This window comes from Podarcis pityusensis, assembly GCF_964106645.2.
Source record: "Podarcis pityusensis genome assembly, chromosome: 1".
NCBI classification, from domain to species: domain Eukaryota; kingdom Metazoa; phylum Chordata; class Lepidosauria; order Squamata; family Lacertidae; genus Podarcis; species Podarcis pityusensis.
The window spans coordinates 121590856-121605968 of record NC_138028.1 but is presented as its reverse complement, the minus strand read 5'-3'; the positions used below and the strand labels follow the sequence as shown (position 1 = coordinate 121605968).

The following is a 15113-nucleotide window of genomic DNA, read 5'->3' as shown; positions in this document are numbered from 1 at the left end:
GAACCGTCATTTGAGAAGGGTCCTGGGAGCTGTAACTCTGTGAGGGGTTCTCTTAACAACTCTCAGCACTCTTAACAAATGACAGCTCCTAGATTCTTTGCGGGAAGCCATGGCTATATAAGTTACAAGATATAAGTTTCTGCCGTTAGGCAGAGTGAGGCACCTGCTTCAGGTGGTTGATTTGGGGTATCAGGAAAGGACTCCAATAGCACTTACGCTATGATCCTCTGTAGATTTACCCAAGTGTAAGTCCCATTGGATTGGGATTCATAACTTTACTTGCCTGTAAAAGTGTAATAATCAGTCAATCAGTCAGTCAATCAATCAATCAATCAATCAATCAATCAATCAATCAATCTCCTTTATTGGCATAGAATGCAATAGTCCTAAAGTATGTTACATCTGACCCAAATTTAATATCCATAGGGCAATAGATAATGTAGAAGATTGTCATCTAAATCTTTTGTGTTGGAAAGATGCACAATATTCTACAATCTCTCTCTCTCTCTCTCTCTCTCTCTCTCTCTCTCTCTGGAACTGAACTTTGTGTGTGCTAAACGCCTTTTGAATTCAGTGAAGTTTTGGAATTCAATGCAGGCTTATGTGAGGAAGCCAACAGAGTGGGTGTGTACTAGCTCTTTAAAGCTTTCTTTGTGTGAGTGTGTTTTATCGCAATGTATCACATACTTCTAATCCACTGGCAACAGAATAATAACTGAAATAGTTGTTTATTTTAAAAGGGGAAAAAACCAACAACGTTTACACGAATTCTTATGAAACAGAAAATTAAACATATGTGGAATACCAGTGCCGAGGAAAATGCCAAAGAGTTAATAAAGCCAAAGTTTGATAGCCTAACGTGGTGTTTTTTTGTTCTTTTTATTTTTATTCAATTTTCTTTTTCATTCAGTACATACATCTCATATTCATAACATTTACTATGCATTCCTTCCTCCCTCCCTTCCCCCAACTTCCACTTCTGATTTGTTTCTCCTTTCACTCATCTTGCTACCTCCTAAAAGAAAAAGTACTAATAACATATTTATACAATAACATCTAACCTAAAAACATAAGGATAAAAATAAGTACACCATATTTCTCTATCTACTACACATTTTTAATACCAATGATGTGAATGTTTATTGAAATCCTGCCATCAAGTCTATAGACTTTCTTTGTTGCTGCAAATATAATATAAATGGTTCCCATTCTTTTTCAAAGTCACTGTTGTCTTTTTCTCGTAGTCTGTCATTTTTGGCAATTCTGCATAGTTCATCAACTTCTCTTGCCATTGTTCTTCAGTTGGTATTTCTCCTGTCTTCCAATTTTGTGCAATCAACATTCTCGCAGCTGTAGTGGCATACATAAATAAAGTCCTCTTTTCTTTTGGTATATCTTGGCCTAAGATACCTCTGGTTTTTTTACAAAAGTTATTTTCAACATTTTCTTCAACTCATTATATATTATTTCCCAATAAGTTTTTACCTTTTTGCAGTCCCACCACATATGATAAAACGTGGTGTTCTTTTGAGCAAAGAGTAGGGGAATAGAACTCACAAAGAAATAATTCAGCTACCTTCAGCGCTTACACCAAATAAGCGTTTCAGTTAAACGTATTGTGAACTTTGTATGAGAAATCGGGCGGGCAAAAACGGAACTCCACAGCGCCATCTGGTGTCATAGTGTTATAATGCATGTACAACACATATAAAACGCTTTTTCTTTGCCAATGTAGCTGAGTCCCAGGGTTCAACGTAGTAGAATATTCTCATTTGTCAGTTGATTCATGCCAGGACCATTTAGATCAGCAGGCAATTTGCCACCATCTTTTTGTCAGGATGTACACTGTCCTCATGCCCAGAGTTAGTATCTGCTTTGGTTGATTTGACTATTCCACTATCTTGTTTCCAAGACAGCAAATGAAGCTTAAACAAAACAAAGCAAAACAAAGCAAAGCAAAACAAAACAAAAAGACCCTCATGATTTTCAATGTTCCTATATTCAGAGATTGCTTTCTGCATCCACTTTTATCTGCCAAGCACCTCCACCTCAGAATCTACCATGTTGCAGAGGATTCTTGCATATATCATCAATTTTTATTAGGGTCCAGAGACCCAACAAATCGTTACAAAGCAATACACAATTCATACAGCCTACCTCCAGGTTAACCAACCTTTTGTTCAGAATATAGGGATCATTGGTTCTCGCAACCACCGATAAAAACTTTGCCACTGCTAATGTTCTAGCATTTGTCCGGTCTTCCAATAGGAACCTGACATAATGAGCTTCTGATTTTCCTGGAAAAGGTACCAGCAAGGGTAGTATCAGTTCAGCCCTGGCTTGCTCATATTTTGCACAGTGCAACAAACTATGTTTTATGGAATCAATGTCTTGAGCACACAAGCAAAGTCTGTCCTGGTAGGGAGCTCCTCTCAACCTGCCATCCAACACTGCAGAAGGAAAGACGTTTAGTCTGGCTTTGGTGAAAAGCCTTCAATAGTTTGGTACTGTCAGGTTTTTAATGTAAGATGTTAACTTAAAGACATGCCCATATTGTACTCCTACTGCCAGCGGACTACAGACTGCGTGTGTATATATTCTAGAACACAATACTTAGTTCCAGGGCCGGCCCACCCATGAGGTGAGGTGAGGCAACTGATCTGGACCCGAGGAGTGAGTAACTCGCCTCCTCTGAGGGTGAGCCCTCCCACTGCCTTGCCTGTGCTTCCTGCAGTGGGGGCATGGCTATGGGATGTGCCTGTACCCACAGGGGATACTGCAGTAGGTTTTTTTGCCTCAAACAGCAAAATATCGCAGGCCAGCCCTGCTGAGTTTATTCACCCTCAAATACATGCAGTGTTTCCTTGCAAGGCAAGGTGCAGCGGAAAATCAGTATAACTGGCTAAACACTTCAATAAGGACAAGCTAGCTTCCTTATCGGGTGAGTGAAAAACCCCCTAAGTCAGGCTGCCAACATTTTGGACCAGTGGGCACATTTTTATTTTCTCCTCCTCCTCCTCCTCCCCCCACACTACAAAGAAAAATATAAAAGGTGGCCACATTCTTGCACACACTCATGTACACACAGCCACAGATGTACACCTCTCACTCTCTAAAAAAAAGGTAAAGGACCCCTGGGCGGTTAAGTCCAGTCAAAGGCGACTATGCGGTTGCGGCACTCATCTCGCTTTTCAGGCCGATGGAGCCAGCATTTGTCCACAGACAGCTTTCTGGGTCATGTGGCCAGCATGACTTAACCGCTTCTGGCATAACGGAACACCGTGATGCAAACCAGAGTGCACGGAAACGTCATTTACCTTTCCGCCACAGGGGTACCTACCGTATTGGCCCCAATATAAGCCTCACCCAAATATAAGCTGCACCTTTAAAATTCAAGGGGGGAAAAGAAAAAAAGACAATACCCGAATATAGACCTCTCCCTTAAAATTCCACAGGCATTCACATCCGTTCCGTTTTACTGTATGTCTGTTTCAGCAGCCATATCGTAAAAGCCAATTTTTGTAAGGTAGCGAATTTAAGCCGCACTTTAACTTTTCACTGTTGGAATTTGATGGGAAAAGTGAGGCTTATATTCAGGCCAATATGGTATTTATCTACTTGCATTGGCGTGCTTTCAAACTGCTAGGTTGGCAGGGACAGAGCAATGGGAGCTCACCTCGTTGTGGGGATTTGAACCGCCGATCTTCTGATCGGCAAGCCCAAGAGGTTCAGTGGTTTAGACCACAGCGCCACCCGCATCTCCCTCTCCAGTAACTGTCTAGATGGGTGCCTGCCTGGGAATTGCATTTATGCTGCCTTAAGTTCCACGATGGAAGAAAAGTAGGCTATAAATGTATGGAAGTAAATAGGCAATACCGCTCAAATGCATTATGCCCTGGATGCAAGAGCTTTGGGGAAAAACACACACACACAATGTTTGAGCTTTACACTGGTATCTGCTTTTGGAGGCTGAGATTAGCCTGGGAGCGCTTAATAAAAAGCAGAGAGGAAAGTGCCTCGGAGCAGATGCAGACTAGTACATTTCCTCGCATCTGAATAACTGGAGAGTCCCTCCGAAGCAGGGATTAGGAAGTGGGGTATCTGTTAGTTGCAGACGGATGTGAGTCCTGCTTGAAGGAACTGCCTCATATCAAGTGAGCATTGGCTATTCTGGATGGCAGCAGTTCTGCAAGCACTCCGGGATATGGGGGATATCCAGTGCTGCTCTTCCACTTGCAAAATGGAACTTCCCTTTCCTGTCCACACCCCCCTCCAGCCCCCTTAAAATCTGCTCCAGGGAGCATAATTTGGGGTCAGCAGGAAGGAAAGGGCAGTTCTACTGCATGAATGGACTTCCTTTCACACGTCACTGGGTACACACTTATATCTTTTGAATCACCTTTCACCTGATCCATATAACTGGATACGTGAGAGATTTAATTTGGGGAACTTCTGCAAGAAATGCAGGTGCTTCTTACTACAGTGGTACCTCGGGTTACAGACGCTTCAGGTTACAGACCCAGAAATAGTAGCTCGGGTTAAGAACTTTGCTTCAGGATGAGAACAGAAATTGTGCGGTGGCGGTGCAGCGGCAGCGGGAGGCCCCATTAGCTAAAGTGGTACCTCAGGTTAAGAACAGTTTCAGGTTAAGAACGGACCTCCGGAACGAATTAAGTTCTTAACCCGAGGTACCACTGTACTGAGCCACAGTATTTCCCTGGTGCCTTTTTCTGTAGGAATAAGGTCTAAGGTTTGTTGGCTGAATGTTGAATGCTAGGTGGTGATAATAATCTTCTCACCAGTAGAATAATTGCATCATGGCCATCAATAAAAGGTGATATGAACAGAATAAATGACATAAGAATACTGATAGATTCACCCAAGGAGAGTGAATGCTTTCTAATTTGTATTGGGGAGGGAAAGAATTCAGCCACTTTTTCCATAACACAGAAGGAGTAATCTCTTAAACAGACAGATATCAGAGTTTCATTGGATCTTCAAGCTAGAGTTCTTAATAAAGGAAGAATCAGCCTCTTTTTAGTCCTTACTAAATGGATTGAATAGTAAAGGGGCCACTAACATACAACCCTGTCTGACATCTCTAGTGCTCATTGCTGGCTTTTGTCGCTTTTGTAGATAAGAAACCTTTCAGAGTCATCTGTATGCGAATGCAACTAATGAGAGTAATGAAACAAATATAGAATGGAATAACTGCAATTTTCATGAATGGGTAATGAAACAAATACAATCTTTAATAGTGAAAATGATTGGGTGTGTGACTAAACATATACATCTTCTTGCAGACCCTAATAATAACCAGAATTCCACAACCTGTTAAGTAAATTTCTGCCAGCATATAACAGATGATCTCACGTTATTTGATTTAACAAATATTTGGATCTCATTTGTCAAAAATAAATGTAACAAATATATAGCGATTCTTACCTTCATTTAGCCAAAACACCTCCAATAGTTCTGCACACTAATAACATGCCATATCATTGTGCCAAAATAAACAAGCAGTTTCTTCTATTACCACAGCCTACTGTATACAAATTAAAATTCCTCAACCCACCTAAAAATCTAGTATGATAAACATTCCTGTTATGTAGTGGAACAGTTGTTGCACACAATACATTATTCACTGTGATTTTGCTACGAGATATGTTCATTCCGTTGTGTGTTCCAAAACACTCCTCTTAAGTATGCAAGTCAGGTTTATAATTGATTGCAGTGGTTGGTTTTTTTTTTTTTGTCATGTTCTTTTCCATTCCAAAAAAGCTAACGTTTTAGTAAAAAACCCCAAAAAACTGTTTTGAACATATGTGAGAGAACATTCAGTGATGAGTGATGAGGGAAGCTCCACCATAAGTTTCACTTCCATACAACTCTAAAAGATACAGGCAGCTTTTGAGGATGAGGATTAGGCTGCATTTGCACCATACATTTGAAACACCATGCTTCCCCCCCCCGGGTTGTCTTAAGTAGGGGTCAGCAACCTTTTTCAGGCGTGGGCCGGTCCACCGTCCCTCAGACCATTTGGTGGGCAGGGCTATATTTTGAAAAATAAATAAATGAATGAATTCCTATGACCCACAAATAACCCAGAGATGCATTTTAAATAAAAGCATACATTCTACTCATGTAAAAACACCAGGCAGGCCCCACAAATAACCCAGAGATGCATTTTAAATAAAAGGACACATTCTACTCATGTAAAAACACGCTGATTCCTGGACCGTCCGTGGGCTAGATTGAGAAGGAGATTGCCACATCTGGCCCCCGGCTTTAGGTTGCCTACCCCTGGTCTTAAGCATGTGGTGCCGGGGTGCAAAGATCTGCCCGGCGCCCCTCCCAGTTGCCCAGTCCCAGGAGCGCAGAAGGCTGGAGCCGGCCGGCCGCCTCAGCGTCTTGCTGGCTCCGTCGCCTCCGAACTCGCAGCGCAGAGCCTCCTGCAGCAGCAGAGCCCGCTGTGGCACTCCAACCGACAGGCGGGCTCTTCCCTGAACTCAACTCTCGGGCCCCGGACTTTCGGCCTGGCACCCCTGAGATCCCAGTGCCCAGGTGCCCCGCACCCCTAGCGCCTATGGGTAAGACGGCCCTGCTTCCCCACACCCAATGAAATATGGAAACTGTAGTTTACCTCACACAGAGCTACAGTTCCCAGCACCCTTAACAAGCTACAGTTCCTAGGATTCTTTGGTGAAGCATGCTCTTCATATTGTGTATTCAGCCATAGTCTTGTTCCCTCTTTCTCTGCCAACAGTGCACCGCCCCTTTTGCCTCTTTCTGAGTTTCTTCTGCAGTTCCTTAGGCCCCTCTTTCTTTGTCTGATGTTCCTCCATGGCCCCTCTTTCACTGATCCTTCATTTCCACAACTTCCTGTCACACTTGACCTTCTTTTCCACCTCTTTCCCCCAAGCTTCTGTCTTCCCCTCAGTAGTCTGCACCCCATCTTTCAGACTTTATGCCTCTCTGGTCACTTAGATCCCCTATCTCATGGGATTTCTTCTCACTCTGTTTACCAGTACTTTGCTTTGTGGTGGGATTGTCTGTTAGTTAATGAATTTCGGAAACAGATTGGTATAGAAATATCTGGAATTGTTGGTAGGAAGGTGGGAATATCTAAATTAATGGTTCTTGTTAGTCTGAGTAGCGCCAAATTAAAAACAAAAGAGGAATGTAAATGGGTAAAATTGACGGTAACTGCAGCCAGACAGTTTATAGCGAGTAACTGGTAAAATACAGAAGAGCTAGGGGTGAACCAATGGAGGAAAAAACTGAATAATATTATAATTTTAGAATATCTAACTGTGAAGATACACAGAATGAAAGGGTTTAAGGTCAGTGAGAAAGAGGAGGATTGGTTTGGGAAGATATTGAATTATTTGGGTAGGTTTGAACAATTTGGGGCAATTAAAATGTTAAAAGTTAAATAAACCTTGTGGATGGAGGAGTGTTAACGTATATAAAATTGTGCATATGGTTGATTTGAATATGTTATTATTGATTATGTATACCCAATGTATCAGCTGCCTGGGGGGTTTCACTGTTTGTGTTTGGTTGTTGGAAAAAAATAAAAATTGTTTAAACCACGCCCCCCCCCCAACAACAACACCCAGTACTTTGCTTGCTTCCTAACCCCTCCTTTCCCTAGCCTCCCTGTCAGGTTTTCCTAGAAAAAAGGACCTTGAAACTGACTTGTTCCACACATATTTTATCATCCAGCCCTTTGCAGCCCCAGCAGTCAGAATGATCACAAATTACTGATTAGGCTTGATGTGAGACATGCAGCTATCTCTCTTGTTTTTCTTAAATTAATTATAGCTGCAGGGGTCTCCAATTGCTATCAGAATCACAGTGCGCAGGGAGGGAAGATGAGAGACCTCTAAGGCTCCTTGGGTCCTCCCTAGCCTGGAGAATCAGCAGCTTCACTGGGTAACTTAGTTCTTCTACAGAAAGTGGAATGTGATTATTCCACCAGTGCAGAAGGACTAATCTTTCTTTCTTTTTTTAAAAAATATTGTTTTATTGCTCAATTTCCACACAACAAATTATACAATCACCTACATAATTCCGCCCCCATGAACTTCCCTCAGCTCCTTTCCTTGATTTCGCTGTCCATATTTTCTCTGCATATTATAAAATTATATATACAGTCATACCTTGGGTTGAATGTGCTTCAGGTTGAGCCCTTTTGCGTTGCGCTCTGCGGCAACCCGGAAGTAACGGAGCGTGTTACTTCAGGGTTTCGCCGCTCGCGCATGCGCAGACGCTCAAAATGACGTCACGCGCATGTGTGAAAGTGGCAAAACACGACCTGCGCAGACGCGCCATCGCATCTTATGTTCCATTCAGGATGCGAACAGGGCTCCGGAACGGACCCCGTTTGCATCCCGAGGTACCACTGTATCCTTACATATCTATCCTTCATGTTCATCCTATCAACAATAAATTTGTGTATGTTTATTCAAAACCTGCCAAGGAGTCCAATTCAGTTTGTTTTGTTTTTAGATAGTTTGTATAAAGTTCCCATTCTTCCTTGAAGTTACAGTTGTCCTTGTCTCACAATTTGTATGTCAATTCGGCCTGTTCTGCGTAGTCCATCAATTTCTCTTGCCACTGTTCTTTTCTTGGGGTTTCTTCATTCATTCATCCATCCTTGTGCTATCAAGACTCTTGCAGCTGTTGTAGCATACATAAATAAGTTCCTTGTTTTCCTTGGCAGGTCTTGCAGAAGGACTAATCTTTCTTGATGGGGTCTCAGGCAGAGGGACCAGGAAAGTTAGGCTTTGCCGAATCAACTCAGGTTGCTTCCTCTGCTGTGGCGGGCCCAGGTAAGTGGAATAACTAGGAGTCTGTGGACCAGTGGGGGCTTGTTCTGGTCTAACGGCTTGGCTTCTCCTCCATCCCACAAATACCCTAAATGGATACCCTTTGCATTCTACTGTTGAAACCACTGAGTTACAGGCATAAACACAGGTAGGCATCTTGGAAGCAAGAGCCCAAATTGTCCTCAGGCTTGGCACCAGAGGTGGATCACTAGTTGCCTTAGCCATGGGACTCCTCACTGAAGGAGGACCTGACATTACACCAAGCCCTGGGCCAGACTCCATCTGGGTAAAAAAAGAAGCCAGGATCATGCTACAAAGACTGAGGAGAGACCATCCACAGCCAGGGGGAGTTCAACCTCTGACACTGAGGCTGAATGGGTCCCAGGCCAGAGGGAGTGGCAGTGCCACAAATGCTAGATGGAAACCTGACCCCTCCACAGAAGAGATAACCAGAGCATGCACCACTCTGGTGAGACAGTCTGCGGGCAGATAGGGGATGTACACCTTTTCACATCTTACTTCCCCCCCCCTCCCAAGTTGGCTTTGATGCTAAGGTGAAGATGGGGGCCTCAAGGGGACCAGCTCTGGAAGGGATTCTGTGAGCAGAAGATGAGCTAGACACCTCTTTCTGCCCACCAGTTATCTTTGAATTACGGTTAGCCAGCAACGGATGACACAGAACAACTGGGGACGAAAGCAGGAAGTCTAAACTCTGCCATTTTCACGGTAATCCATCGCTCGTTTTCCAAGGAGCCAAACGGTAGGGCCAAACAGAGGGTTGCTGGTGTGTCAAGTCACCCCCCACAAAAAGTATTTAAAGCACGTACTCCCTGCAAGGAACCTTGGGAACTGTAGTTTGTTAAGAGTGATGGGAATTGTAGATCTGCGAGTGGTTTCCAGGATTCCTTGGAAGTAAGCCATGCTGTGAATGTGACAAAGGTCTAACATGAGAAGCAGCCCCTTGTCCATCCGATTTTGTGGTCCCTTGTCATGGGGATGTATTAAAAAATTGCTGGTGGTCAAGGGAGGAAAACGGAGAGCACTGGCAGTCAGTCGACTTGTTTTTGTGTGTTTGCGTGTTTGTTTTGCACAGCAGCCGCGGAACTGGGGCGTATCAGCAGGTGAGGCCATCAAATTTCGGCAACACTTAAAGGCCCACAGCCTTTCTTGAACCTCCGTTGCATGGTCTAGAGCCTGCCCCGGGCATAGAAATGACGAGTTTGCACACTGGATTTCCCTGCCACCATTAAGGGAGGGAGAGAGGGGCAGCTTTCACGGTCACCTAGGAGACTAGGGTAGCCTTAGAGAATGCAGCAGCTAGAGGGAAAGGGGAATGGTTAAAACTTCCAGACAGTCATCAACAAGGAAAAGCTGTGTGTGTGTGTGTGTGTGTGTGTGTGTGTGTGTGTGTGAAGCCTCTTCCCAGAAGCTTGGAAGAGGGGGGCTAGGTCTCCCTTTCCCTGGCCCTTTACTATATAAAGAGTGTCTCAGCATCTCAGCCTCCCTTCTCCTCCTTCCAAGAGTGCGAGTGGTAGAGTCATCTTACCTCCGCCAAGTATGTTCTGCTCCCAATAAATTCTTTACATAGGAGATCTTTTCCTGAACAACAGCAGAGAGGGGGGGGGGGGACACAAAACCAAACCTCCTCTCAAAAACTGTGCATGTTAAAAAAAAATAATAATAGAGGGAAAAAGTTTGAGCGGAGAGCGTGAAGCGAGTTCTGATTCGGTTGTTTACCATCAATCACGCTATTTCTTGCCAGGGACTGGATGATTATGAGCCTCAAGAAACTGAAAAGGGGCAGGAAAAAACGTGGAGGCAGCATTCTTCCTATTTAAAGCTGCATCACTGGGGGGGGGGGGTGTTTGCAGACTCTGCGAGAGCTAGTGCAGTTTTTTTCTTTCTTTTTTTTAAAGCAAGCAAGCATCGGGAACTGGCAGACTTCTTTTCTGTTTCATCCTGCGTGAGTGCTGAAAGGAAAAGAGCTGGCTTCATGGTGTTCAAATAATATTTTTACACTTTTTTTTTCATCCCCCCCCCCCGCCCGCCCGCCCCAGGAGGAGCATATACATGTCTAATATTTAGACATGATGGCAACCTGGACTCAAAGAAGAACTTTGGTCATTCTTATTGCTTTTCTAGGATGTTTGCGAACAATACGAACACAAGAGGAAGAAGAGTTTGAAGGGGGTAAGTTTTTTTTCTTAAAAAATTCTTCTTCTTTTGTTGCTTGCATACGTTGAGTAACAGTGGATCGGGAAGTCTGGAAGGGGCTACGTGCGTGTGTCAGTGTGGTCTCTCCCCTGTGTGTCACTGTTGTGAAATGGGGGCTTGAAAAGAAACGGGCTGGAGATGGGTTTTAAAAGTTGAAACGTCTTTTGCTTTCTGTGCAAACACGGGAGTAAGTAAAGAACAATGAAATATGCAACAAAGCAAACGAGAGGGGAAAAAAAAAATCTCTGCAGTGAAAAATCCTGTTACTTGGCATTACCCCTCTGGGTGAGATTGTGGAAAGTTTTATTTTGTGTGTGTGTGTTGCAACAAAAGAGAGTGGTAGGGATGAAACTTTTGGAACATTTTGAGGAGAGAGAGAGAGAGAAGTAAACACAAGGACTTGGAAGGGTGGAGTCCTTATGCACTGCCTGAACTACATCTGTTTTATTCCATTCTTTGTTTGAGAGAATTACACAGAACTTTATTCTCCTTTTCTCTGCTTTTCTCTTTCTCTTTTCGGGAGAGAGAGCTGTCTCCCTGTTGCCCAGCGACTTGGGCTTGACGGAATCCAGACTTCTGACATATTGTGCTCCCACCCTTCAGACTTCTGTGTTATCTGGATATTGGCATTTTGTCCCCTGATGTTAGAGAGGACAGGAAGTTAGGAGGCTCGGGTACTTGTCTTCGTGGCATTGGAGATGGTTTCCTTTTCAGCTGGCCTGTTTGCTTCCTATTTGTATCAATTAAAATGCAAATTTTGGGAGGGTTTCATAATAGGTAGATTCTGCTGTCTTAATACATTTTGGCTAGCTGGAAAGTCGCATGTGGCAGTGAAAGTGTCCCTCGTGGGATGTGATATATTTGTCACAAATTGGAACTGAGAATAAGGTGAAACATATATAAAGATTGCTTGCAAACTACTGGATTGCGTTGTTAAAACGGTGTTAGCAGGATGCACAATTGTCTTTGTACAGAATGCAGTAAAATGCTTGATACGTGGTTCAGGTTTGAACCAGGTCAGAGGGTTCCTCCCTCCTCTTGCAAAGGAAGACAAGCCTTTTTCCAGTTCTGTACACTGTGCAAGCAGACCGGCAGAGCCTTTATGTAACCTTCTCAGCTGGCGCAAGATGATTTGCACCAGGGCTTCAGACAGAACCGATTTGAAATGGGAAGACAATGGGAAACACACAGCCCCCTCCGAAGCCATCTGTACACAGAGGTGTAATTAGGTTGAGTGGGTTTTACAGAGCGATCCTATGCATGCTTACCCACGAGTAAGTCTCGCTTTTTCCAATAGGTCTCGTTCCCTAGCAAACATGCTTAGGATTGCAACTACAACACCATTTTGTCGAAAGTAGAAAAGGGAAGCTGGAGCACAAAGTTTTAACTTCAAAGTAAATAAGAAAGCATGCTTCCAGCGAGCGAGATTTCTGAAGGGCTAGGTTAGTACATGCCATTTGTCTGTTTGTTTCTGTTATGGAAACCCTGGGGTGAGCCAGGGATGATGCATTGCAACACATTTGCTAATGGATATTACACGCGGAGAGGTTTTAAACTGAGCAGATGAGGATGACTTGGCAGGCCAGAATGTGAACTATTTTATGGCATGACCGTAGCCTATTCGGTTATTGTCCCTTCTGCCTAGCGGTTTTACTACACGTTTAAAACTATATGAGTTGCCTTGGATTCAAGACTTGGAGGAGCACATCTGCAACCTCATTTTCACAGGAAACACCAGCTTGTTTTGTGGTAGGGATTATCTAATGACACGATCCATGATGCAGAAAGCGTGTGTTTTGTAAGTCATTGTAGTAGTTTTATTTAATGTGGGATTACAGCAAGGCCAGCCAATGCGTGGCATATTGGCCAGCCAGCTGTGGGTGTTGCTGATTCCCTAGCTTGCTACTTTTGCTGCTGCCTCTACACTAGGGTATGTTGCAGTCCCAGATGGCAATGCGGTGTCTGGAGGCAGCACTGAGAGTATACTCATGGGAGAGCTCCAATAGGATTGGGAAACTAGAATCTTCCCTAAAGCTTCCTCTGGACACATGCCTCCTGGTTCCTAGGCCTTTATGGTAGCGTTGTCTCTGCATACTTCCAAAAGTGCCTGCTCTGAAGCGGAACAGGCTGTTCCCTTAAATTGGACAATTTGTGAGATGTGCTGGCGAGTTTTTAAGATCGTGCACCTTTCCAGACCTCCTCAGCTCCTCAGCTCCAGCTGGGTTGGCATCGTTTGCTACTATTCTGGTTGAGTTCTGTTGACTGCACTCATCCTTAATGTGCGTATGGATGGCTGGAGGTCTCACTTTTCTTCAGCAGAAGTGCTGAAAGTCAGGTGGGGTGCTATCCCACTTCTTTTTAGGGGGTTCTCTGTCTAGGGACGCGGGTGGTGCTGTGGGTTAAACCACAGAGCCTAGGACTTGCCAATCGGAAGGCTGGCGGTTCAAATCCCCGCGACGGGGTGAGCTCCCATTGCTCGGTCCCGTCTCCTGCCAACCTAGCAATTTGAAAGCACGTCAAAGTGCAAGTAGATAAATAGTTACCGCTCTGGCAGGAAGCTAAACGGCGTTTCTGTGTGCTGCTCTGGTTCGCCAGAAGTGGCTTAGTCATGCTGGCCACATGACCCGGAAGCTGTACGCTGGCTCCCTCAGCCAATATAGCGAGATGAGTGCCACAACCCCAGAGTCGGCCACGACTGGACCTAATGGTCAGGGGTCCCTTTACCTTTACTATGACTTGTTCGCTAGTTTTCAGGACGACATAGTTGAATGTGGCCTAACCGCACCACTTACCTTGAATTTAGATTCCGTTTAGATGATTTATAGCCCATCCTTTGTACAAGCCAAAGGGTGGTTTACAGCAAAATCAAACCAGTTCAAAACAATGCAAAAAATAGCATAACCTCTAAATGCATAAAACCCACATCAATTTACTAATAGCAGCAGCAGTGCACTAATCAATTTATCCAATCAGGTCTCCTCTTCCTCCAAACGCCTGCTGAAAGGGGGACATTTTAACTAATCGCCTGCACTTATATAGAGATGAGGCCTAACACACTTCTGCAGGGATGGAGTTCTACATACTTATTTATAAGATTTATATCCTGTGTTCTCCATAAGGCCTCAGGGAAGGTTACAACAATCTAACATGCATTTTTATAAGATAAAGATAAAACTGTTAAAATTAGAAAACAAGTAAAACCATTCTAAATGGAACGGAACAGTATAAAGTCAACAAAATAATCAGTCCCCCCCCCCCACAGCACACACATGCCTTAACTGGTAAAGGTCAGGGTATGATGAAAGCTGTACAATTAAGGTGCCAGACACACCTATGGGGAAGGCGTTATACAATTTAGAGGCTGCCACAGAGAAGGCCTTCTTCTGGGCTGCCAGTCCCCACACTTCTGAGGGCAGCAGAACTGCCAAGATTGTCCTTCTGCTGATCTCCATCCCTGAGAACATACCCTCCAACATTTCTCCAATGAAAATAGGGACGTCCCATTCCATAATGATAATTTTACTATCTATACCCCACACATCTTACTGGGTGGCCCCAGCCACATAATAAAACATTAAACATTAAAAAAAACTTCCTTATACAAGATTGTCTTCAGACAGCTCGGGCATCAGATAACTCCATAGCCTCCAACATTTCTCCAATGAAAATAGGGACATCCTAAGGAAAAGTGGGACATGCCAGGATCAAATCAGAAACCGGGACAGCTCCTCTAAATCAGGGGACGTCCCTGGAAAACAGGGACACTTGGAGGGTCTGTGAGAAGGTTAATTGGGATAGAGAAGTTCTTTCAGGTATTTGTGGCCTAAGTTGCTTAATGCTTTAAGCACTAACATGAGCACCTTGAATTGGACCCAGGAGCAAACTGGCAACCAGTGTAGCTGTATGTGTGCTCTAAATGGAACTCCAGCCAGTAATCTGGCTGCTGCATCTTTGACAGTTGAAATTTTGTTATGGTTTCCAAGAGAAGACCCATGTAGAGCGCAGTGCAGACATCTAGTCTGGAGGTTATCAGAGCATGGAGAACAGTGGCCAAGTCATCACAGG

General features: G+C 44.0%; 1 protein-coding gene across 1 annotated transcript in view; it reads left to right on the top strand.

Moving 5' to 3' along the window:
* Window positions 1-15113, top strand: part of COL5A2 (collagen type V alpha 2 chain) — a 208390-nt gene that overhangs the window by 20472 nt on the left and 172805 nt on the right. The window contains exons 4-5 of the mRNA XM_081023312.1: window positions 8729-8837; window positions 10977-11024. Of these exons, the coding sequence (XP_080879438.1) occupies window positions 8756-8837; window positions 10977-11024 (130 nt within the window). The 5' untranslated portion in view covers window positions 8729-8755. The remainder of the gene's footprint in view (window positions 1-8728; window positions 8838-10976; window positions 11025-15113) is intronic.